The 25,939-nt window shown below is 48.2% G+C and overlaps 6 protein-coding genes across 6 annotated transcripts; 2 read left to right on the top strand and 4 right to left on the bottom strand.

Annotated features, from left to right (window-relative positions):
- Positions 1–487: 487 nt before the first annotated feature.
- On the top strand, positions 488–1,609 carry UA08_05023 (hypothetical protein; the record flags this gene model as incomplete). Its single annotated transcript, XM_020267679.1, has 1 exon — positions 488–1,609. One exon carries the CDS (start codon positions 488–490, stop codon positions 1,607–1,609), a length of 1,122 nt encoding a protein of 373 aa, XP_020119812.1.
- A 252-nt stretch (positions 1,610–1,861) lies between these two features.
- Positions 1,862–4,035, bottom strand: UA08_05022 (hypothetical protein; the record flags this gene model as incomplete). Its single annotated transcript, XM_020267668.1, has 7 exons — positions 1,862–1,922; positions 2,106–2,139; positions 2,188–2,275; positions 2,380–2,997; positions 3,071–3,323; positions 3,380–3,861; positions 3,931–4,035. The coding sequence occupies 7 exons, from the start codon at positions 4,033–4,035 to the stop codon at positions 1,862–1,864; spliced, it is 1,641 nt and encodes a 546-aa protein (XP_020119811.1).
- Positions 4,036–5,192: 1,157 nt separating this feature from the next.
- On the bottom strand, positions 5,193–6,213 carry UA08_05021 (hypothetical protein; the record flags this gene model as incomplete). Its single annotated transcript, XM_020267657.1, has 3 exons — positions 5,193–5,365; positions 5,432–6,124; positions 6,180–6,213. The coding sequence occupies 3 exons, from the start codon at positions 6,211–6,213 to the stop codon at positions 5,193–5,195; spliced, it is 900 nt and encodes a 299-aa protein (XP_020119810.1).
- Positions 6,214–8,124: 1,911 nt separating this feature from the next.
- On the bottom strand, positions 8,125–10,179 carry UA08_05020 (hypothetical protein; the record flags this gene model as incomplete). Its single annotated transcript, XM_020267646.1, has 7 exons — positions 8,125–8,203; positions 8,242–8,444; positions 8,500–8,593; positions 8,823–9,016; positions 9,072–9,136; positions 9,211–9,618; positions 10,110–10,179. The coding sequence occupies 7 exons, from the start codon at positions 10,177–10,179 to the stop codon at positions 8,125–8,127; spliced, it is 1,113 nt and encodes a 370-aa protein (XP_020119411.1).
- Positions 10,180–10,771: 592 nt separating this feature from the next.
- UA08_05019 (hypothetical protein) lies at positions 10,772–12,816 on the top strand (the record flags this gene model as incomplete). The annotated part of the gene is made up of 3 exons (XM_020267635.1): positions 10,772–11,281; positions 11,343–11,917; positions 12,069–12,816. The coding sequence occupies 3 exons, from the start codon at positions 10,772–10,774 to the stop codon at positions 12,814–12,816; spliced, it is 1,833 nt and encodes a 610-aa protein (XP_020119809.1).
- A 371-nt stretch (positions 12,817–13,187) lies between these two features.
- On the bottom strand, positions 13,188–25,520 carry UA08_05018 (hypothetical protein; the record flags this gene model as incomplete). Its single annotated transcript, XM_020267624.1, has 8 exons — positions 13,188–16,084; positions 16,181–17,983; positions 18,049–18,752; positions 18,810–21,027; positions 21,091–21,311; positions 21,368–24,137; positions 24,187–24,825; positions 24,881–25,520. 8 exons carry the CDS (start codon positions 25,518–25,520, stop codon positions 13,188–13,190), a joined length of 11,892 nt encoding a protein of 3,963 aa, XP_020119808.1.
- Between the last annotated feature and the right edge of the window lie 419 nt (positions 25,521–25,939).

Genomic DNA, 25,939 nt, shown 5'->3' with positions numbered 1-25,939 from the left:
CATCATTTGTAATCATTGCTTTGTGTTGTTCTGGCCCCAATATCAAGTGATATTGCCAAGGAGCTTTACAGGTGATTTTGGTGACAAGTGCCTGTCTTGGCTGAGTCCTAACTGTCTCGGCAGATGTATGTTGCTCAGAATCCTCGTCCAGACGAACTGCCATGCCAATCCTTCTCTTGGCCTGTTCGTCCAGCACCAACCAAGATACAAAAATAAAATTATTCATGCTCCGAGTGTACAGAGAGCAATTCAAAGCCAAGGGGAAACGTTGCAACAGGTGACCTGTACTACCACTGCAAGTGGATCGATATGCGTGAATAATCTTGAAGCCATATACTTGCCAAGTACAGAGCATGAATGTTACATGTCAAGTTAAAATAACATCTATAGACATGCTTAAATAGACGAACGTATCCTGTATATTCAAGATTTTTCACTTCACATTACATCTTATCTACCCCATTCCCACTTTTATAACATACTTATGATGTTGGGCTCTTGGTTCCTCTATGGCCTCACCTTGGCGCTCGTTGCCCAGGCAGGTGTGGCCAAAGACTATGATCATCGAATCAAAACCGAAGTCATACTAGACACTCCCACGACCGGTGCTAGTACTACGCCTAGTGGCCGTGCCTTTTTGAAACTCGCTAGGGTTGACGGCACAACGGGCTCACAAATTGTCGAAGTTCTCGATCACAACAAGCTTGTGCCGTACCCTAACAATGAATGGAACTCATGGAATGCCAGCACAGACAGCCTAGCCGACTCAGAGGTCAAGTTCGTGTCAGCCAATGCGCAGCGTGTTGGTCCAGACGGCAGGCTCTGGGTGATAGACAGCGGCTTGCTCCATTCGTTTCCCAACTCGTCCAAGCTCGTCTCGTTTAATCTAACGACCAACGAGGTGGATCGGGTCTACTACCTTGGAAACATCACCACGGTAGACGGCTCTCTCAACGACGCGCGATTCAATGGCAAATACGCTTACTTGACGGAGTATACAATTGGCTCTATCATTGTGCTTAATCTCGAAACGGGAGATGCGCGAATGGTGCTCCGCGAACATCACTCGGTGCTTGCTTGGATGCCCTTATCGTCCGATGGCCACTTGATGCGTCTTGCCTCGACTGGCCAGTTCCAGTATGCCAATGCTGACCAGCTCGAGGTGTCACCCGATGGAAAGTATTTCTACTATCAATCTGGTTCCGGTAATATGTGGCGGGTTGAGACAAAGTATCTCAATGAGGCCCTTTACAACGACACGGTGGCAGACTTGCTGCCCAACTACGTTGAGCCCTTCTCCCTCACCCCCTCGACTGGCGGCAGTGCTATCGATGCCAACGGTAATATATACTACAGCGATGGCGACCGCCATGAAATCCGCGCCATTGCACCCAATGGAACCACTACTTTGGTCACTCGCGACTCTAGACTACTGTGGGTGGACGCCCTATGGATTGACAACCACCAGCGCCTATGGATGTGTGCCTCGCAGCTCACCCGTGGAACCACCTACTTGCATCCGAATAATCAGACTATGACCATCGTCAAGCCTATCTACGTTTATACCCTAGATATCGGTAACAACCCATCTCCTATCGATCATGCTTGAGTAACAGATAGACCATATTCAGTATTCAGAGGTGACAAATTGGTTGAAAATCATTTCTGGCACATGAATTACTGTCTTAAGAGCAACGTACAGTTACATATTGGATTACAATGGTGTTAGTCACAAATTAGGGTCCTAGGAGAACAGAAAACCCAAAAAAACCCTGTATTTGATAGCACGAGACAATGAATTTACCGAAGGATGGGCCGATTGACACTACCTTAATCTCTTACCTAGGTCATCTGTTCTGTTCTATTGCTCGTAGGCTTTTCCGTCATGAGTGTTGGAGAATTCTGAACCAGCCTCAGGGTCTCTGGTGGTGAATAATCAAATAATGTGTCGAACCGGATTGTTCTTCACGGTACCTACCTAGGTATCTCTATAATATTATCTAGCTAATATTAATATCCATGGAAATATATATCTATCACATGACCCAGACCGTGGTATATTTCACTTCCACTTCTTCGTCTTCACCTCACTTCCATTCGCTTACATTTCAGAATAATACCAGGCTTGGCGACAAGAGCCTGCAATAGTGTCGTTACAACTAGTGGAATGCTCATGGTTGTACTCACCATGTATGGCAACGACCATATACTCAGTTATCTGCCCACCGACAAGTATAATTTCGAAGAAATAAGGAGATACGTTCTGAATGTCCAGCTGTACGTATCCAAAGAGAATAGAATATATTGAATGTAGATTAAATAAGAGAACTAAGGAACGAAAGGGGAGCAAAAAGCATAAATCCAGCATCAGCTAATCACCTGTGCTACGTCTACGACACTTTCAGCCTGGCCACCGGTCACTGCATTGAGCAGAAAACATTCTTGCACATTATGATCATACTGCACATAATGACATGTAGAATATGTTGAACATGCGCTAAGACATTGTGCAAACGTAACGTAGATATCCAAACCCACAATCTTGAATGCGCTGTAGGAATATTCATATCCGCACTGAAGCTCATATGTCCGCCCGGCTGTAGCATCGTAATAGGGGTTCGGTAGTTGGGCACAAGACGTGGGCGAGACAGTTGCCGTTCTAGTCTCCGTTACTGAAATAGTAGTGGAAGCTGTTTCATCTATCGTAGCACTAGCAACTACCGTAGATGTCGCAGAGGCAGTCTCGTCGATAGTTACAGACTCGACGGACGTTATTGTGGTGCTGGCTGCCTTGTTTTCGGTTGCAACACGAGTTACTATGGCGGATGATGACGCAGTGGCATGAATGTATCTTGTGGTTGGTGATATAATAGTCTGAGTGACCGAGCGAGAGAAGTGTAAAGTCTCGCTAATCACTGATGTTGCTGACACAATGTGACTGCTTGTTCTACCCTGGAAGGCTGTGACACGACTCGTGGCAGTTGCGAATATGGAAGGCTATCGTGATAATTAGTAGTCAGCTTAGATAACGGGAGAAAAAGGGAAAGATGCATACTACTATGGTACGAACCGCCTGTGACCCAGTAGTCAAGACGGTGGTTGTGGTGGTAGCAGGTACAACTAGACAAGAACAAGCACTGCTGAGGTCGCTGGTTGCGATTGTGCTGACCTCATCCAGCCAGCTGCTGAAAAGGCAATCCGGCGAAGTGCATTCTGGCTCTGGTGCAGGACAGGCTTCAATGTACTCTTGATCATCCTCCACTTCGACATCTCTTTGCACAATAGTTTGCACAAGAGTGGCCACAGTAGAGACAGTTCTAAAACTAAATAGGACGTGAGTTATGCTGTCAAGAAAGGAGTCACGGCTCTTTATGCCCACCTGGTGATTGTGTTGGTGACAGTAGCATCCGTAACAGTCATACTCAACGTCGAGGTTTGTGTTGCATAGACTGTTGCGTCTGTTGTTGTGAAAGCATCGGTGCTCACTACAGTGCTAGTCACTGTAGTATCAGTTACGCTAGTTGTGACCACATCTGTTGCAGTGCTGATTGACGTGGCATCGGTTGTCGTGATGAAATCAGTAGTTGGAACGATATCCTCGATCACGCTTGTAATGGTGACTGGAACAATAGCCGTGCTGGAGTACCACTGGGTAACTGTATCGAGAACGTCCAAAGTGTCTGTAACGGTGACATCGACCGTTTTTTCGGTGATTGTCGTGACGGGCTCGATTCTCGTAGTGGTAGGCTGCACGGTGACAGCCTGAGTCACTGTCTGTCCGATAAACGCGCTGCAGAACGCGCTCGCCTGCGCTTGTAGGGGAGAGTACTGGAACTGAATCCAAACGGGATCATTTGCGCACTACATACCGTTGTCAGCCAGACAAGACTATGTACGAAACGATGCACAGTCTAGAGTTTTTCTTTTCACCTGTGGGAGAGAATTGCGAGGCAAATGAACGGCAGAACCGCTGCCCAGGGGTCGAGCAGATGCGAGCAGAGCTTCCCCAAACCCCAAAAGAAGAAGAAAATGCATTTTATCTTTTAACGAATGACTAAAGTTGGACGGCGGGATTTTGCAACAGTTCGCAATTCAGCCGATGGCGGATCTGAGATACATTATGTACCAGTCCTCCATCGCTTAACATTGCATGAAGTAGATTTAGGAATCCTTTGGCGTGCGCACAGTATAATAGAACGGATCCAGTTTTGACAGAGCCTTTACGAGAACAATAAAAATTATAGTTCGAGCCCTAATCCTCATGCAAAAGTTCCATCGAATGGGGATGCGTGAGGCGCCACTCTGTCGGCTAAGTTGCCAACATTCTGCGATGACCCGCTTATCCTCCAGGGGTAGAAGCGACATACCTTAGCATCGTGAATAGCTTCGTACAGTGTATGGCGCCGATGTTATATGTCCATATTGGTGGGAGCAAAGCTGGAGGAGAGAACGGTCTATTACAACCGGAAATAAAGTACATTATACATATGAACTCCGGTTAGATCAAAGGATGATCCCGCGGCCGAGTGACTCAGAATTCTCTGAAATAGGGGCTTTTCAAGCCAAATAGTAGCGTTGCTATTGGAAAATTCTTCATTCGAAGTGGAATATTGCCCTACTCCCGAAAATCTTATCCCACTTACACCGCAGACTTGAATTGCTTCTTTTGCTTTTGAAATCTTAATGAAGGTGTCATTGATTTTCGGTATGGGGATAAGATCCATGACCGTTTTGTCGTATTTCATAATTGGATCTACCAGAAGAAGTACGTTCCAAACTAAAGATGGTCTAATTTCATGACGGCGGAAACATGACAATTTCAGGTAGAATACTTAAGACCGCCTGGATTGTAGCTTCTGCTGTCCCAATGCATGTAACGATCATTGCCATGACTTCAAATCCCATTTTGAATCTAATCGAAATTCTGTTTGATCTTATATGCTTAGTATGCTTGTGCAAACAGATTCTCAAGTCGACCACGTTAGGTCCTTATGAAGGCGTTAGTAGGGCATGTAAATATATCCCAATGCAATGCTTCTCTTGTATTCAAATTCTTCAGCTCAACGTCGATGCTAATAGAGCTTTACTCTCCGTAAAACATTGGGTTTCCGTCTAATGTACGTTTGGAATGAAATCGAGACTATTTCTTTAGAAGACTACTATCCTTTTCAACTCAAATCATACTTAATGAATCACAGAACAAGACGGACTTTGAACTTGTCGCCTTTTGTGATCTCGTCTTCTCTCTCAAGAAGCTCTTGCATGTCCCATGTGCAACTAAGATACCTGCCAGCAAGCCACTCGCGCCTCTCCTGGGTGAGAAAAACAATCGTGTCCCCAGTCAATTCCGGTTTATCCGTGAATCCTAGATCAATCTTCAGCCTTGTGATAGATGGCAGATTGGAAGATGTTCGGCTTGTGCAATACATACCGGCATGTGTTTCTTTAGGCATTGCTTCAGCCAGCTGGGTCATGATTCCCCCAGGATGCACAGAGAACGCCAAAAGGCCTTTCTTGGCTTGCTCTACAAGCAAAAACTCCGTAAATTTCAACACTGCCCATTTGGACGTCCCGTATGCACTTGCCTCGGGACGAATATTGTGAGCTGCGACGGAATTGATGTTTACCATTGTTTTCAACCCATCCACTGTCGCAGTCAAAAGAGGCGTGAAGGACTTGCTCATGAGAAATATGCCCTTTAGATTGACTTCGAAAGTCTTCCACCAATTGTCCTCGTCCGCTTCGATGACCGGAAGCGCAGGTGTCATGAATCCGGCGTTGTTTACCAGCACATCCAGCCTAGACGAGTGTTTCTGTACTTCTAGCGCAGCTTCTTCCACTGACTTACCGCTCGTCACGTCCAGATTCAGGCATAACACCTTTGGAAAAGACTTCCCTGCTTCGTTTGCTGCATTCTCAATGTCAAACTTCACATTTCCAAAGCCGTCCGGGCACCCCAGTCCGATAAAAGAGGCCCCTGCTCTCGCGAATGAAATGGCAATGGCCCTTCCAATTCCTCGATTGCCTCCTGTAATAAAGACAGCACGGCCATCATGACTGGGATTTGTTAGACTATCGATGAATGGGTATGTGTCGGTGTGAATGATTCTCGTAAAGTTGGAGCCTTTTTCACATACTAGTAAGACATTCTGTCGTTTAAATGGAGAGATATAACTGACCATTTTCAGGCGTCATAGGAGGATATGAGGGCATATTTCTGGTTCAAAATTTCTTGCTGGCCGTTTGGATTACGAGGTCGGGCAAGAGGCCAAGTTTAAGCTTAAGTTCCCTTACATGGAGAGTCTTGAACTTCTCGCTACAGTTTCTTTCTACTCTTCCGATGTAGCAAAAGTGGCAATCAAACGGTCCTATAGTAGACTCCTATTAAGAGCCTCCTCATTGGCTAAAAGTTCCACCTTATCCGACACATCCGACACAGAATGAGTTGACTAGTTAAGTAGTTAGTTAGTTAAATAGCACCAGTCTTAGAGCAACAAGTCTTGACTCTACATTTCCGAAAGAAATTGACTCGTCACCGGACAGTATTGGATTATTCTAAACGAGGTGACATGGCCAACCAGACTAGCAAGCCGTGATTTCCAGGTCGCCGGCGTTATATTTTCATTCGCCCAGATGTTGAGCCACATCCGATCGCCTGCTGCAGCGCCAGCGATTCACATCATGATTACGATGATGATAGTCCAGGGGGAATGAATCAATGTCACTTGCAAGCTTTTCTGCCGCATTGGAAATTGACGTAGGCCCTTTTCTCATTAGCCACCTTCTATTTCTCGCAGTGAAACTTGAGACTAGGGCTTTGTCACTTGCGAGGATGAGGAGCAAGACACGAAACGTGTACTTGTCGATTCTTTTGGGAAACCAAGTTTGCTTGTATGTGGAAAAGAAACCATACATGTAACGCAATCGGTAAGCGTCCATATGGGTACATAGCCGGTTGGCCTAGCCACGGTCATGTTAAAACAATCCTCCATTGGATTGCTAGAATAGATCTCAAGCATTATCTGGTCAGGGCATAACTTTTTGCCCTTCCCCCGTATCCTGCCTTCCTTTTGCCTAGGTACCTTAACCTCGAAGTCGGCAAGCCGAACGCCATGGCGTAAGAACAAGACGATGGGGTTTACCATTTGCGACACATTCTGGATTAACCGACCCTGTACACCTGCCACGTTACTAACAGGGCGAAATTCCGGCTTGAGCTTGAGAGGATGAATGTTCGTGCCTCCGATGTAAGGCCTGTTATTCAAAGGTGTTGAAGATCTATATTGCGTAGAAGAGATCTCTTCAACGGTATATGAGCAATGTTAGTAAGACCGTGCAATCATGCTAGATTGTCTATGCAATTTCGAATAGAAGAAAAGCATTGAATAATAAATAACGGAGGGCGCGTTTCTCAGACAGCCACCCGTCAAAGGTCCTGATGCTGTGGTATTCATAACAAAGAATCTTTGCGCAGTATGCGAGATTATTCTTGCAAACAATCATTACGTGTTTAATCGGCTTTTTGTATTCGCTATTACATTTCTAACGACGCCTATGAAGCACCGTGCTTTCCTCGATTGATAGTCCTCAAAGTTTTAATGGAAGGCGATACATCGGTCAATCGCCTCTCCGCATAAAAGTAGGAAACTGGACATGAGAAATACAAATGAATGAACAACCAAATAATGCGGAACAAGTTGCCTACGATGCGTGTTTATAAACCATCCGTAGGACGAATCGGGATCCCATGAGGCTGCAATTTGAGACCCGTGAGTACCTAGTTACAATAGTGTTAAAAACCATGGATCCCTCCATTATCATGAAATAACTGTTTCTCATCATCAACCCGCACCCGGGAAGGGCATTTAGCTTCATAAATCCAATCATTGGAAGGGCTCCAAAAGGTCGATAGCCACAGATGGAACGCGTTCCACGGGTAAACAAACCAATTCTTCTCAGTGGTGTTATCAATAAAGTACTGCGACAGAACCACATTAGTATCCACGGAACCAAAAAGAAAAAGTCATTGGGAGCGTTCAACGCACACTGCCACACGAATTATTGTGTACCGTTTTATCTATGGCTTCATGCAGCCGCGCATCATAGGCCCTCTCACTGTTGGCTTTAACTTCCACTGAAGAGGCTTGGTGGAGGAGGATGGGTCTGATAGTTTGCATCACCATGTGCACCTCGCTGTCTCCTTCTGTCAGCATTGTTCAAGTGGGCACATGGGCATCGTACCTTTCAATGATCTGAATAGTGGACGTGTGCAGCCGACCCGAATTGGGCCCCAGGATGTAAAAGAAGTTGGGAAATCCATGCATAGCAACAGATTTGTAAGTGGCCTTGTGGCCGTACTCATTCCAATGCTCCTTGCGCGTCTTTCCGTTTCGGCCTCGTAAATCCACATCATAGTGGGTGAGAGCGAAACCAGTGGCGAGCAACTTGGAGTCTAGTTATTAGCCATATGATCTTGACCGGGATAGATGTCGAACGTACTATCACATCGGCATACACTTCTTCACCAGAACAAGTAACTATTGACTTCGACTTGATTTCCGCAATGGGATCAGCAGTCAAGCGCATGCTATTCCTGTGGAGGGTCGCGAGATATCCACGATCAAATATCCGTCTCTACCTAACACTGTGAGCTACTGAATCCATGCACATTGTGAATAGTCAAGTATATACCCTACATCCAAATTCGTATGTCGGAATTAATAAGTCCCAATAGCACTCTGGACTAAATCGTCAGACGAGTCTTTAATGTGAGAGCCATTAGGAGCTAAGTTGTCATACCTGGTGCCGCGTTCTGCACATACTTACGGCTACTATTCTCGACGGAGTTTCTGCCAATCTTCGCTAGGCGGTTGTTCTGGAAGAGAAACCATGTAACCTCCATATAGAGGAAGAGAAATAGGCGAATAAGATAGAGGAAGATAGGGATCCGACGAAAAAGGCTCCTCCACTCTAGGGAGATTTGGTGATTGCTTGCCTCGACAATATGATGGGGTGACTACAGGCAGAAACAAGTCAGTGACTGTGAAAAATACACATGGCACTATACTAACCCGCATGAATTGTGTGACTGATGAAGTTTCGCCAATGATAGCTGGTATTACTTGCGAGGCAGATGCTGTCCATTCTTAGTTAGTTAGGGGGTCCCGGTGAAGTAGCATCACAGCTGTTAGTTAGAACACAGTAACGTACCCCCGTTGCCAATAACAGCTACGTGCTTGTTTTTTAGATCAATGCTGCTTTTCCATCTGGCCGTGTGAATAATCTCTCCGCGGAAGCGTTCAGCGCCGGCAATGCTGGTTTCTTGCGGATTGACCAGGCCTCCGACAGCAGAGATGAGCACCTGGCACTCCTGAGTGAAAACCCGCCCTTGTTGTATATCTTTCAACGTGACGATCCAAGTATGTGTGTCCTCCTGCCAAGTTGCCCCGATCCATTCCACACCTCCCCTGAAATGCTGGTCCACGCGGTACCGTTTGGCAACTATCGACAAATACTGTAGGATTTCTGCTTGGGATGGGAACATTTGCGTGAAATCGGGGTTTGGAGCGAAGGAGTAACTGTAGCAGAACCCGGGGATATCTACTGCGCATCCAGGATCTAGAGAAGCATGAGATTAGACCTTTTTTTGCACCTCTATATTGTGTCATAACTTGGGTTAATGGACATGTATTAGCCTGCCAGGTTCCTCCTAGTCCCCATTGACGGTCGTAGATACAGTATTCGTCTAAATTGAACTCCCTCGTGAGACGGCAGGCAGCGGCTATTCCTGATACTCCCCCGCCGATGATGATTACACGGCATCGATGTTGTGACGAAAGACCCATGACAAGTAGGAGAAAAGACTGCTAGGGAAGTTTTAAATGACCGGATTCATCAACTGAGGCAGCTTTTGTCTGGTTATTTGGGCTGAGCCGGAGAAGCGAGCTATATTGCCAGAGGAAAGAGGTAGAAAAATTTGGGGATTTTCTGGAGCATATCTGCTGGGCTCTCTGATTCCGCCATTCGAAATTTATATTCTTGTTCGAAGACATAGCCATTCCTCTAGCTGCTAAATGGCCTTGGGCCACTTGCCGTAGAACCGGGCATACCGAGTTGGATCTTTGCCAACGAACCCGAGAAAATGAACATAAGTGCATACTTGCGCACGAAGTTGTTCATTTTCGTGACAGGTATGTGGGTACATATCGACAGCAGTTCTAAACGTGGCGTCCAGTAGTTCTTGACTCTGCCCAATCAATTTGTGCCGCTTATTTTCCCCGTGTCTTTCTTCCTTGTTGCCCGACGACATTCCACGCAGAAAAAAAAGTTAAGCCCGTTGTACACGTTCAGCCTATTGTCCTACAGGATGCATACCGCCTGTTGGTCTGCCCTACTTGCTTCAGATTTATCAAAGATCCACCACCGGTAGATAGTCTCTCAGCCAGCCAGTGTCTGCCACTCGGTATTCAGCCAGCCTCTGTACGAGAAACTTCTCTGCCGACTATTTATCGTCTCGGAAAAAATATGTCAAAACTATATAGTCGGTGCAACCAGGCTGCCTGATTGGCGCTCAATACATATGATGTCAATCTAGACTTCTCTTCCAGTGTTCCTCTCTGTGTTGTCCGTGTTTGAGCATGCCTCGTGGTGATGATTTTGTCTCCCAAAGCTGACTCTGCAATGAACAAAATATATGCCGGGCTGCTCCCGGTCGATTTGAACTTTGCTTGAGTACACTGACACAAAGCAAGGATAAACCATATACCACAACATGACGCTCACGGATTTGGTGTTGGCCATTTTGTATGTGGGCCACCATTCTGCGAACCCAGCATTATGGACAAAGGCTGTGAGTGGAGGGGCTATTCTTCTGTTGTCTGCAATAGTCGCTTCTTTGCTCTTGATGCTGGCGCGAGCAGTCTTTGCACCCCGCAAATTGGTTTCCTTGAACGACGATAGACAAACGGTACTTGGAAAACCACTTCTGTTTCCAGTAAGATTCAGACATATACGCCTTTCTCCTGTGAAGGATAGATTTAATAACCGATTTCTACTCGTGGGCGTCCCCGTTGGACTTCGTTGCCGCATTGGCAACCTCTTGGCCATTGATGACAAGTCTCTCGATGTTTCTCCTCCTCCAGGAAGTACTATTGGTTTCTCCTGGAATCGCATGTTCTCACATTTGCGTTGCTGGTTCAGTTTTGACTCGGCACGATTCCTACATAGAGGCGACCACGGAGTAGATCTCCGGGAGAAACTGGACAGCTTTCTGCTATCTCAGGTGCCGAAACTTCCAAGAGAGCTTAATAGATAATCATTCATTTACTGACTATCTAGAGTAGAATGAAGACCCTACTCAGTGGCCCTATGCATATCTACTTGGCGTACCGCAATTTATGGGATGGTCTAGGAGTGTTGTGAGTTGGTGGTATCTCTACACCAAAGACCGAGAACTGGATGCCTTGATCCTCGAGATCAACAACTCCTACTGGGAGAAGAGGAACATTCTGCTTAGAGTGAAGCCAACCTCGAACAAACTTAACATGCCAGAATCTACAGGATTACCAGAATATGTGGACCATCGACAGTTGGTGCAGTCTTTGCCTACGGCAACCAAGGCCAAATTTTACGGCGGCGATTGGCACAAGTACATTTTTGCATCGCCTTTCGAGAAGGTTGATGGAGTGGTTTCGCAGAGGATGATGGACCCCCTCAGACCGTCCTCCTGGGCACCTGATGCAACTTTCTCCAATATGACAACATTAGAGGAGACCGGAGAAGTCAGGATGGCCACTCGCTTGACGTGTGATGGTTTCCCGATTGATCCTACACAAATGTCTTACTTGGATGTCGTCAGGGTTGCGCTTCAGTGGACGTTGCCAGGAGTATTGACCACACCGGAAATCATTTACAAAGCGTTAAAGATTCGATTCTCAGGAAAAATGACAATGCACTCCAAGCCCCCCGTTCGAAGCGGAAGCGTTGGCCGCCATATCACAAGCCTCGAAATGCACGTATATTCCATGCTAGTGCTAGCCCTAGGGATTTGTTACTAACTATGGTCGTAGAGAACTTGAATCCTACTTTCGAGCATATCTTGCCCACTCTGTCGACACATACCCGGAACCTGTCGAGGTCACGTACCTCCCCTGCAGGTCATTCACTAATGAAACTATCCGCATGCGATCGCCCTCGTGCTATGTAAATGAGGCTACCAATGCGCGATACCTCACAGTTGAGCCTACCGACCCTGCATTCTATACTCGAATCATCACGTATGTCCATGCGAAAACAGCATTGGCCCAGGAGATCCAGCCCACTGGGCACATCGCTGATCCGACGGCTCAAAGACTCATTGTCTCCGACATAACTCTCCTCGAGTCTATTCTCGAATACAAATCACCTTTTGTCCACAAATCTGACCCTAACGTACCTTCAAAGTGGAAACTTCGAAAAGTGCTTTCCTTGACTCGGGATAACTCAACCCTATCCTTCATGGATAACTTTGTCCTATCGTCTTCGAATGCGGTACCTTATACGGTTTACATTCTCTCGAGTCTCCGATTATCAGCTGCGCGGAGACTAGCCTTCAACTCTCAAAACATCCTTGGGGTTTATGTATTCGTTGCCTCGTGCTTGATCCGATGGCTGGCTTTGGAAGCTCTGTCAGTGGGACGCGAGACTGTTCTTCCGGTCCTCAGCCTGGGGTTACCCCCCGGATGGCAAAACCTAGCTATTGCTGTTGTCGAGTGTTTCCTTGCATTGAATTGCTTGACTCTGATAGAAAACTGGCTTGTACAACAACTTCTCTCGTGAGACAAAGTCAATAGATGGGCGTGATATGTTTTTCGAGGCGACGCCGGAGGGAAGTCTTGATGGATTCGATTACGATGTTTAGCAAAGGATATCCCCTGACAGGGCATACAAATTCAACACTAAAAGAATATTCTGCGGGGCTAAATGACTCCAAGATGCTTCTCCAAGAGGTGAAATAAATTATGTACCTATTCAAAAGCCTTTTTCTCCCAATTAGGTAGAATTTCGAGATGGTAGTGGAAAGGAACAACAGGGAAAGACATAGCGCGTGGTATTTATATACATTGATCCTCTTCTTGTAACTATCTAAAATCGCACTGTCACATTCTACAACATAATAGACACATCGGTCGCCATGTAGGATAGAAGATTCACCTCCTGGACTCCAAAAGCTCACTGCCCTGCGTCTGACTTCCCATCAGAAGGTCTTGCGAAGCCACAAAGTATTGAAGTCCAAGCTCCTTCATCCGGCCAATAAACTTCAGTCCCGGCATCGTGCTGAAATTCCGGTTCCCTCTCCGTTCTTCTACAAATGCTTTCAGCTCCGGAATGTCAATGCGAATCTCGCACTCGTGATGGAAAAAGCTTGCGGCTCCAGGCTTCTGAGCTGACTCTTCAGCAATTCTCTCGGTCAGACTGCCGGAAGCTTTGCCTACCGCAGTCATGTCGAATCGCCCGGTCAATCCAGTCAGCTCTGGCATTAGGGACATTTTATCAATAAAGACCAAAAACTCCTCTAGTGCGTGTGCGGCCGCCTCAGCAGATGGCGTCTTGGACGGGACAAATCGATGGATCGATGTTGGCACTTTTAGAACCAACGCAGCCTTTTCAAGGACTTGTTCACTGACCCACCGACTGGAAATATAACCCTGCGACCCATCTGCGGGTGGAGGGAACTGGACAACTGACTCTGCGATGCTGCCAGCACTTTGTCCAGGTACGACGCCAGCGGTAGAGACGTAATGAATAGGGATACGGCGGGCAGCAGCCATCTTGATCAACTGTTTTGTTGGTGTAACATTTACTGGACGTAGCAGGTTATAGTTGTCCCAGAATGAGCGCACTGCGGCCATATGCAGAATACTATCCACATCTGCAGAGAGCGTCAAGAAATGCGACTCTGAAAGGCCAAGCCAGGGCTCAGATAGATCCCCTGAATGCGTGATGATCTTTGGAGACGAGACAGCTAGCTTGCGCGGCTCTCCGGCGGGCTTATCACGCAAACCAATGCAGTGTATCTTGCTGACGTTTGGATCTGCGACGAGCTGCGTCAGGATGTGTTTCCCTAGGAATCCGCCTGCGCCTGTTACGAGGACTACCTTGTCAGTCGTCTTGATCGGCTTGCTTGTGACGGCGTCTGAGAATGGCCCAGTTTCTGGTAGAGTGACTTCATCCTGCCAATCGATGAGACTGACATTACTGCTGTCTTCGATTAGCTGCGCCATTTCACTAAGCTTGTTGGCCCCAAGAAGGTCAACAAGTCTCAATGTTACGTTGAAAAAGGCCCGGATGCGAGACTGTAATCTCACAATGAGCAATGAGTTGCCACCAATGGAGAAGAAGCTGGTCGAAGCAGTGATGTCGAGCCCGTGTTCTTTAGCACCCAACACATCCTCCCACAACCGCCTCAGTTGAACCATTGTCTCGGTCAATATCTCCTCACTGTTCGAATTTGTTTTCCGAGTATTGTGCTTAGGAAGAGGCAGCTTCTTAAGAGCTTCTCGGTCCACTTTAGAATGATTGCTGAGGGGCATTTTGTCAAGGGGGATCGCCATTGCAGGAATCATATACTGCGGTAGCTCAAGAGTGTCCAAGAGATGCTGTAGGAAAATTCCGATGTCAGCTACTGTATGCTGAGGAGCAAACACCACATGCGCAACTAGCAAGGCTGGGTCGCCGTCGCGGAGCGTGACTATTGCTTCTCTCAGGGCCCCATTAGCAGCCTTGAGGATATTCATTTCAATGTCACTCAGCTCAATGCGTAGGCCGCGAATTTTGACTTGTGAATCACCTGCAACACGGCTATGGAATACCATGGCCCCGTCTTCCTGTAAATGGGCGATATCGCCTGTCCGATACATTGTAGTCCATCCCTGAGCTAGATACTCTGGTGTTGCATAAGGATTATGTACGAAATGGTGATCCGTAAGCTCCCTGTTGTTCAGATAACCAAGGGAAACGCCAGCTCCCCCAATCCAGAGTTCACCGGGCATCCCCACGGGCACTGGCTTCAGCTGCTCGTCCAATATGTATGCTGCATAGTTGGGCAAAGAGTATCCGCACGGAATTCGGCCTTCGGGAAGACCTTTACGGTAATCGAGCTCCATCTTGGTCGAAGAGATTGAGATCTCAGTCGGACCGTATGAGTTAAAGAAACGGAGGTTGGGCAATTCTAGCATGGCGATCTTCTCTAAAAGTACGCTGGTAAGTGTCTCACCACCGCCAAAAGCGAATCGCCAAGCTGAAGCCATCTTCAGGTTGGAATTCCCGTAGTCCAACCACAAAGAATACTCCGCAGGAGTCGCCTTGGTATACGTGATACCTTGTTCACGAATGATTTTGGTAATCTCAATTGGATCTCCACGCTTGCTCCATGGGACAATGTACACAGACCCTCCATTAACCAAGCCGGTATAGACCTGATCAGAAGCGTGATTAAATGTAAAAGCGCTCTGTTGAAGAACTCGTTCCGCCTTAAGTCCCCATCGCATTGTGTAGCCTTCGATCTCGTTTCGCAGTCCGGAGTGTTTTACAACAATTCCCTTGGGTTTGCCAGTCGATCCACTAGTGAATAGAATGGCAGCTATACCGCTCGCCTTCGATATGTTGGGTACGCGCACAGAGGGTTTGGAGCCAACAGTGGGTACGTTGATGATTTTGGCGTTTACAGTATTCAACTGAGGCGCATCACGGACAGTGGTAGTGTCGACAAGGATGGCCGCCGGTTGGCAGCTCTCAGCAACATCCGCCAATCGAGAGATCGGATTACGAAGGTCCAGCGGGATATAAACTGCTCCAATGCGCATAATCGCGAGCATGGAGCAGAACCAGTCGACTGTTGCATCTTCAAATACAAGAACGCGAGAATTCTCACCAATGCCACTGTCTTGTAGAACTTCAGCGATGGCCTCAATGCGGTCAGTCATGGCTTCGTAAGTTAGTACTCGGCCATGATCATCCATGAGTGCGACCCTGTCCTTGTTGGCCTCTGCAACTTGGTCAATGCGAAGGGGAAGTGTTTCCGGCCAAGCGGACTCCAGGTGTGGCCCTAGAATTCTGAATCAGCATGTCTTTCTTCTTCTTATTCCTTTGTTCTTCGTTACCCAAGTGATGATGTAGAAAAGAAGAAGAAAGCAAGACTCACCACGACCAACTTCGAGAGCGTGTTCAAGCGTCTTGTCACTGAACAACATAGGTTCCAGAATTTCCAACGATGTGTTGCCTGCAAACGCTTCGAGGAGCTGAGCATAACTATCAATCAATAATTGTGTAGCTGTCATATCGTAAAGGCTGGACTGGGTCCGGAACAACATTCCAACTTTATCTGAGCTTTCCGTGACATCAAGCGTGATATCGTATGCGGTGCGGCCTGGGTGTAGATCAAGGAATTCAAATTCCGTATTGCCAAACGAACGGGTCTCTTGCTGGCCTTGACGGTAGTCAAAGAAGGCCTGGAAGAAGGGGCTGTATGATGAAGACCGGGGGACATTGAGCTCGTTGAGAAGGACGTCGAAAGGTACTTTGGAGTGATTCAACGCCTCGTACGCTTTGCTTCGAGCCTCTGTAACCGAGTCCTGGAATTTCTGATGCGGGATATTCTTAAAACGCAAGCTCAGCAGGTTGAGCAACATCCCAATGGTTCCCATGACATCGCTGCTAGTTCGATTAGCATCAGCGATGCCGATGGTAAGTTCCTCTGCGTGAGTAAAGCGGAAAAGCATCGCTTTGAAGGTGGCGAGGTAGAAGTGGAACGTGGTTGAACGAAGCGCTTTGGAAATTTCTCTGATACGCTCTGACAGCTCGGGAGCAGGCCTGTATACAACCTGGTTGAAGTCAAAGACCTTGACCGGGGCTCTTGAGGTGACCTTGGCCATCGGCAGTAGTGGTAGGACAGGATAGCCGCTCTTGAATTCCCTCTGCCAGTATTGAATGTCCTGAGCCATCTCACCGTTTTCGAATCCGGCACGCTGGCTACGCGAAAACTCGGGGAGCTGACATGGGGGAGTACCAAGGGATTGCCGCTGGTAAGCCTTCTCCAGATCAGACAGGAAGACCTGAAAACTGACACCGTCCATTAGAATATGATGATAGCCAACTATAAGAAAATGCTCGGTTGGGGACAGCGTCAGGAGAACGAGACGCATCATGTCGCCGGTTTCGATGTTGTACTTGGCCACTTTCATATCCTCATATTCGGCTTCAACCTCGGCGACGCTGCTAATGTCCTTTCTCTCAAGCCGCAAACGAGATGTGGACATGACCTTCTGGTAGGCCAAGTCAGCCTCCTTCTCGTCTGCCACAAAGCAGGTCCGGAGGGACTCGTGTCTAGCACCGACAAGACGGACGGCCCTCTCAAGGTCACCGACTCGAAGATTACCGACTATGCGGATACGGATAGCGATGTTATATGTTGTCTGATCGTCTATCAGCAACCTCATGAACCAAAAGCGAGACTGGGCGAAAGATACAAGCTCACTTTTAGTATAACTCGGGTGTGCTTGGGCCTCAACTCGCTGCGAAGTAAGTCTTTTGTTCAAATCGTCGGCCAGGTCTAGCGGAGACTCCGAAAGTTGTGATGCCGGCGTATCCATTGGGGAGCGGGTGCCTGACGATGATCCTGTGGAAATAGAGGTAGAGCTTTTACTTTGTGGCGCAGTTGGCTTGTGTGCAGTACTGGGCTCTGCTGCCTTGGCTTCTACAGGCTGCCCTTTGCCCAGGCTAGGAAGCAGATCTTCTGGCATCTTCTCCAATGCTTGCTCACACAGGTCAGCGACAGAGCCACCTCCAAGAACCTTCAGGACGGGCATATCAGTCTTGAGCTCCTTCAAGAACCAGCTGCGCACTTCGACCGCGACCAAAGAGTCGATTCCGAGCTCGACCAGGGGAATGTCGTGGCCAACTTCACCGTCAGACTGCGAAATCATGGCCAACTTGGCGGCGAAACAATCTGAAACAAAATCCAAATTAGTCTCTTAAGAATTTCCACTCACAACTGTAGGTTCACTATTTTACCTTTCATAATCTCCAATGCCTCCTCCTTGGTCGTTGCGGACGCAAGCTGTTCACGAACAGGAAGCGCGCTCTTCTTGCTGCCATCTCTGGATCCGCTAGAGCTCTCACTGATTACAATCTTGTGTGAGAAGCGAGGATTGTTGAACCACGTCACTCTAGGCTCTTCATCGTAATCAACTGTGCGGCAACCTGTAGTGATCACCGGAGCAGCATTCGACCCTGGAGAACCAGCATGGATAGCCTCTGCGAGCAGATGATGGAGATCGCTCTCAGAGACTGCCATACAACCGAAACGGATCAACTGCTCTTTCGCCTTGGGACCTGCGCGTTCGACATATCCGATACCAGCAACTCGACCAATGTCAATAGAAGTACCGGCCAGGCCACGCTTCCTGCGCTGGCTCACAAGACCGGTCATGTAGGCATTCGCTGCGCTGTAGTTGGATTGCCCACTGTTTCCATTCACGGACGCGATCGATGAGAACACGATGAACCATTCCAGATCTTTGTCATTGAAGATAGCATCGAGGTGATTTGTGCCGTCGACTTTAGGCTTGGTGACCTTCTCCATTACCTCTAGGGACATTTCTGAGAAAGGTCCGTCATGGAACACCGCCGCACCGTTAGCGACTCCAGCAATAGGGGGGCAAGTTTCACGGATTTCTTCTACAACTCTTTCCAAATCTGATTGTTTTGTGATATCCCTAGTCGATGTTAGTGTGATGTATATATATTGCTTTTCCTTGGGATAATGGTCTTACATTGCGTAGAATTTCACAGTTGTGCCATATTTCTTCATCGCAGCCACCCACTTCTCGTCGGATTTGGGTCGACGACTCGTCAAGCATACATAACCTGCTCCATTCTTGGCCATCCATTCACAAATAGATAGACCCAAGTCTCCAGAAAGGCCGGCTAGAAGATATGTCTTGTCCCGTGAGAACATGCGGCTCGCGTTAAGAGGCTGCACCTGTACCGTGAGAGCGTTGTCTGACGTCCAGTCGATAACATTCAGCGGGAGAACAGGGATAGACGCGTCTGAGAGGTTCATTGCAGAGACGATCGCCTCGGGAATCTTGTCAGATGCAGACTTCTTTGCACGATTCACTGCTTCTTCTAGGGCCTTGATGGAGTCGCTGTTGTTGCTTCTCGGAATGAGGGCTTGGTGACGGATCAATTCAGCGACGTTCATTTGTCTGCATGTATAAGGCAGGCAGTCTCTAATCTGGAGGGCAGCATCCTTGCTATCATTGTCCGCTGCAAGATCCAAGAAGTGGGTGATATCGCTTGGAATCCACTTCTGCAGGATGTGTTTTGATGTCCAGGGAGTCAATCTGATCCATGCTGTATCTTTGGTATGAGACTTGCTAGTGCTGAAGGTCACGCGAATATTTTTGGCCGCTGCTTGTCTCAACAACGCTGACGAAAAGAACTCGTCTCGACCGGGCTCATTCACGAGGATATGGGAGTCTGCAGACAATTTGGTAACCAGTGATGACGCGAGGAGCTCACTGGCGACGGCAGCGAGGAATGAAGATGCCTGGTTGGGAGGGATATTGACCGTTAAGCTTGTTGCACTGCTAATCTTCGAGGCGACGATGTCGGAAAGAGCGATAACAGTTTCATTAGTTGACTGCTTGGTGCCCAACCCAAGGAATAGGAATGTGTCCGGCGCAACATTGAGCGAGGACAGGACGGAATGGCTGAGTTGGATAGAGTCGTTTCCGTGTGCAACAGACGCAGTGATCAATTCTTCTCGTAAAACAATGGATGTATCTGCAGCCCGGGAAACGTATACCGTAGAGCTCTGCGGGTTCACAGACTTGGTGACGTTACGCCTCAGTGAGTTGATTCTGCCATTGAGCTCTTCATTGTGCACAATACGAGGTACCAAGACTTGCCCAGCTTCTACGTAGAACTCCGGCTCCTTTGTCCACAGAAGCTCGTCATGCAATGTGCCTTTAGAGTCCCATTTATCCATAGCAGCAAGGCGCAGGACAGCCTCGATAATCAAACGAGGAGTAGCATAGTCAACTGTGTCCAGATCAATGAATTGGAGAAACAAGTGCTGCATCTCATAACCAATTGAACGGCCAAATCCCAAGCTTGCAGTGTGGTATGGCTCATCTGAGCGAGCGCCCTCGGTCACCCAGATGACGTTGTTTGAGAGCTCAAAGAGGCACTTTAGCCCTTCCAGCTTCTCTTCAGTCAAATCCTTGAAAATAGGCTCATCAAGATCGGCGAGGTTAATAAATGTAGTCATAGGGGAGATTTGGTCGTCATCAGTTGGTAGACTTTCCAGTATAGTGATCTTTTCGTAGAATTTCCTAGCCTGTTCGGCGATCTCCTCCGCAAGACGAGAGCTCTTAAGTGACCCATTGCCCAGAATTACAAGCTCCTCCAGCTTGAGTGGCTGAGAGTTCGACATTGGGCTCCTCAAAAGGGAGACTCGGTCATTGACAGCCTGTGTAGTAATGACAGAATGCGGCCAGGCCAAACCGCCGACCTCCGTGGTGTTGCTATCAACCCCCGAGAATCCGGTTTTACGAAGAGCATTATGCCAAATCGCTGTCCTTGAGGCAGCCTTTTTGCGGTCTTCGTCGATGTTGATTCGCCAGTCTGATAGACCACCCATAATAACCTGACTCCTCAAAGATGAAGTGTCAGTAATTCCGGACATCAACAGATAACCGCCTGGTTTCAGAAGGCGGCGAACATTCTCCAGGGTTTTGTTAGGTGTTGATGTGGAATGAAGAATGTTAGATACAATGACTACATCGTATGAGTATTCCTTGAATTCCTGTGATGCCGGAGTCTTGTCGCTATCGAAGACCTTGTAGGATACTTTCTGACTCTGGGCCTTGAATAATTCCGCGGCCTTTTGTATCGCTTCTGTCGAGACATCTGTGAAAGTGTACGAGGCGAACGTGTATCCTAGATGTTCCAATATTGATGTAGTTGCATGACCAGTTCGACCACCTAGTTCAGATGTGTTAATTGTTTTCATTGATATGTATATTGCTCGTGAGGACTTTGTCTCACCTATTTCTAAGATGTTAACCTGCGGATACCGATGCGCGACCTGCTTCATAGTCCGAGCTAGGAATGAGTTATATTGAGCGAAGCCTTGGCCGTTTCTGTAGAGATTGTCGAGCATGTTGTCCTTCTGCATGCAGTCCAGAATGCTGTATTCGCCGCGCACCACCGCGGGGATGGCCTCTCCAACGATAGAGATCATCTTGAGGTCGATATTATCCGGATAGCTGACGAAACGTTAGTAAGAATGCCATTCAAAGGAACTATGTCATGCTCCGCATACAGGTTTATTAAAGAAGCGATCTTCTCAACGTCGTCATTGTTCCATTCCTTCTTAACTGTGGGATGTCGCCCGCTATGGATTGTGGATATTAGCTGGCTTAACAAGTCTCGCAAAGCTTGGACATGCTTTCTGTCACTCTCCCATTGCTCGGGTGGAATTTCCGATTTCCATTTTCTCAGATAAAAGTATGCCAACCTCTCGCAAAGACTAGCGATGTCGAAATCTTCCGCCGTCGGGTGTTCGTTGCCAGTGATAATGTTGGCGTTTGGCGAAGCTACATCATATCGCGTCATGGAATACAAGTGACGGTCATCGGCAGCAGTAGCTGGCGAGAATGGCTTCAGAACTAAGTCTTCAACTTGGAGAAGTGTCTGTTGGCCATCTTGGCTGAAAATGTCGATGCTACTACGCACGGATATAGACTCGGGCTCATGCAAGACAACTGATAGTGGTAGATCAACTGATGATATCGGCAACGAAGCGCAGAGCTCAGGGTTTACTCGTATACATTTGATCGATGTAGGGACGTGCAGTGACCATAGCTGATCATCACCAGGAGCAGAGGCTGCGAGGAATGTTGCTTGGAAGGCGACATCTAGCATGGTAGGGTGTACTATCAACGGCTCATCTTCATCACCGTAGGTGTAAGTGGACGCAAAAGCCGAGGCCACGCCCAGTTTCCTCTTCGTGTTAGACAGAGTTCTGAAGGGGCCATTATATCCATATCCGAGTTCATCAAGCGCCGAATAGAAAGTGTCGCTTTCGATATCGGTCATGGTAGAGGTATCCAGTGGCGTCGAAGAAAGAGTGTCAAACGAAGGAGCACCGAGAATTATGACAACTTTGCCTTTTGATACGAGCTCCATATCCATCGATCCTGTGTTTGGGCACGAATACACGGAGAAGTCCGCTATTTTAGACCTTGTGCTCGACGTGATACCTGTCAGAGTGACTAGAGTCTCAGCGGCAAACTTTGCGCCATCATCGAAGGTGATGGCCTTGCCAATAACCAGATCACGGACTTCAATCACCTGGACACTCTTATCACCAGCGAGTTTCTTGCTGGCTTCCAAAGCCATAGCCACATATCCCGCTGCAGGGAAGACGGTTTGGCCTTGCAGCTGATGTCCATCCAGCCAGGCAATCTCATCTGATTTGAGGAAGTTCCTCCATCGCAGATCGCCTGATGTGCTATTTGCTGAGGGCACGCCTAACAGCTCATGGAAAGGAGCACCCCTCAATCGTGTCTTTTTGGCGAGACGTGATTCGTGCCAATGGACCCTCTTGTGGTTCCAGTTGTAGGATGGAAGGCCGGTTGCGAGCTTGGGAGACGGGCCAGGCGCTACAAGTCGATCGTATGTCTGGAATTCGACCGCACCTGCTCCAAGGTAGGTCCATACGAAGCCCAGTGCATCAGCGAAGGCTTCTACGTCGTTAGAGCCTCGGCTCAAGACGCCAGTGTATGGAAGGGGTGATCGGAGGTCCGACATTGTTTGTTGGGCTGGTCCCTTAAGGGCCGGATGAGGGCCGACCTCGATGACCATGTTCAGACTCTCATCTGCAGCAGCACTCTTAACGGCATCGGCGAATAAGACCGTGTTCACCATGTTGTCCCTCCAGTATGAATCACGAAGCTCGTCGACGGCATCCATAAGTTGACCTGACTTGACACTCGAGTACCAGGAGCAAGAAGAAGAAGAATTGTGGCGTTCGCGGTTTACTTCGATACCACAAACTTTCAAAGAAGACATATATGCATTGCTGCAGGGAAGCATATGGTGGGAGTGATACGCAGTGTCTACATGAAGCATTCGGGCAAACTTCTTCTCCTCATCAAACACTAGTTTGGCATGTGCAAGCTTGTCGGCATCACCTGAAAGAGTAAGACTGGCGTCGGAATTGTGGGCAGCAATTTTTACTCGGCCCTTGAAAACTGGGAGATTGATTAGTTCCTCGGCGTCCTCCCATGACGTCCCCACAGCAAGCATGGCGCCTTTCTGGCCCTGCTTTCCTCCTGCGAGTTTGGCATGCACACCTCTGTAGTAGGCAATGCGAATGGCATCATGTGCGGAGATGAAGCCCGCCGCATATGAAGCTGCTATTTCTCCAGAGGAGTGACCTACAACTGCTGAAAAAGTAATACCCGCACTACGCAACAGGTCGACGAGGACAATTTGGATGGCCGTACACAGTGGCTGTGATAAGGCGGCCTCGGACAGACGTGAAGCGTCTTTGGCTGCAGAAAGTTCTGCTGCAATGCGCCACGACGGACGATCTGCCTCTGGCAAAGTGGCCAGAGAGTGATCGAGTTGTTCAAGCTTTTCACGAGCAGCCTCTGAAGAACGGATCAGATGGGCGCCCATAGATGCCCACTGGGCCCCCTGACCGGTAAAGACTCCAAGGATCTTGGGCTTAGCAGGATTTGACCGAACACCAATAGTGGTACCTGGTGTCTCCTTGATATGCGAGAGCTTTGCATCGATCTTGGAGATCAGTCCTTCGACAGTAGATGCCGAAAAAGAAGCCTTCGATGCGAGTGCAGACCTGCGGTATTGGAGGGTCCAAGCCAAGTCGCAGAGATTGGTTGTGTCATTTTCCTTCAGAAACTTAGAGTAACTTTCCATAAGTGCAACAAGAGACTCTTCTGTCACTGCAGAGAAAGTAAAGGGAGTGAACGGTACGGTTTTCGCGTCCTGAGATTTGGATAGAGGTATAGCCACAGACGGCTCGTAGCTCTCCACAATTGCGTGCCCATTTGTGCCTCCAAAACCTGCATGCGTGTCAGCACAGGCTTTTCATTTTGGAATGGCTATACGTACCGAAGCTGTTCACACTCGCTCGTCGTGGTACTCCTTTAGGCAGTTTTGGCCATGGCAACGCACTAGTTGGAACGCGCAAATGGTCATAGTAGGGTTCAATATCAGGATTCAAGCGCTCAAGAAGCATGTTGGGCGGGATTACGCCATTCTGGATTGCCAAAGACGCCTTGATGACACCAGCCAAACCGGCCGTGCCCTCCGTGTGGCCAATGATAGTCTTGATCGAGCCAACGTACAGGGGATTCCCGTTGTTTTGCTCATGCCCGAAGCACTGATAAATAGCTGACGCCTCTCGAGGATCACCCGCCTTGGTACCAGTGCCATGGGCTTCGAAAAACTGGGGCCAATCCACGGGATTGGATATGTCCAGGCCGGCTCTGGCATATGTCTCCCTGATAAGTGCTGCCTGTGCTTCAGGGCTGGGGACGGTCAACCCTGTGGATTTTCCGTCCTGGTTGACACCGGTTTCACGAATGAGACATTCAATGCGGTCACCATCAGCAATCGCATCGCTCAATTTCTTCAATACAATTGCTGCGATGCCGTCTCCTCGCGCATAGCCGTTTGCATTGGCATCCCACATGCGGGAACGGCCATCAGGCGACAACAGATTCATTTTGCTTTCACCCACGAATTGCTCTGATATTGTCAGTCCATGGACCTCAACATCTCCAGCCTGTTTGTGGCGACATACCTGGTCCAAGAAGCAACCCTGTGCCACCGGCAACTGCCACACGCGATTCACCACTGCGTAGGGAATGGACACCCTGATGCAAAGCCACCATACTAGAGGAACAGGCAGTGTCGATAGTCATTGAGGGTCCATGCCAGTCAAAGAAGTATGATATTCGATTAGACAGAATAGCGCGAGAGGATCCGGTAGCAAAGTACGTGGGTGCGCTTTCAATATCACGCAAAACAATATCGTTGTAGTCAACCGACATGGTACCGACATAGACTGCCGTATCTGATCCACGAAGCATCTCAATAGGGTGACCACCGGCTTCGAGAGCCTCATACACCACCTCCATCAGCAGTCGCTGCTGTGGATCAATCGAGTCTGCTTCATTGGCGCTGATGTTGAAAAAGTTCGCGTCGAACACACGAGGATCCTCGTCGAACATGTACGCGCGTACCACGTTTGTAGTTCCATGGTGCGAGCCCTTAGGATGATAGTAACCTTTCAATTCAAATCTGTCCTCCGGTATCTCCCTTGATACATCTCTAGGCCTCTCCAGGAGCTTCCATAGCGAGGATGGGGAACGCGAACTCCCAGGGAATCGACAACCGCTACCCACAACAGCGATGGGCTCCGGCAGCTGATAAGCGACCATGATGATAAAGGGACTCCTTGTTATACAGTGCTCAAGAATGAAATGAATGGAAAGGATTCTCAGGAGTCACACAACATATGATCAGCGTGAGGATGCAAACTTGGACGATACAGAGCCACACAGACAGTCTTGTATTGATTAATTTCGAAATCGTCTCGGCATTTCACGCCCTGAATATACTATATACCTGTCATGAGTCTACGATCATGGCTGTGGCATTAAGCGCCGTCGGCACTTCGGATGTTTTCTGACTTGATTCGTATCACAGAACTTTGATTTCCTAATTCGGTAATTGCTCCCTAGGTGGACGTTATCCCGCGCATTTATGCGTGGCCATATATATCCCCGCAGAGAATAAACCCGTGGTAAAGCGTGGATTGTCATCATGATAAGCTAATATTTGCACGCATTAGATAGAG

Source organism: Talaromyces atroroseus (assembly GCF_001907595.1).
Source record: "Talaromyces atroroseus strain IBT 11181 chromosome Unknown scaffold_6, whole genome shotgun sequence".
Taxonomy (NCBI): Eukaryota; Fungi; Ascomycota; class Eurotiomycetes; order Eurotiales; family Trichocomaceae; genus Talaromyces; species Talaromyces atroroseus.
The sequence above is the reverse complement of the archived record's forward strand: the minus strand, read 5'-3'. Positions and strand labels throughout refer to the sequence as shown.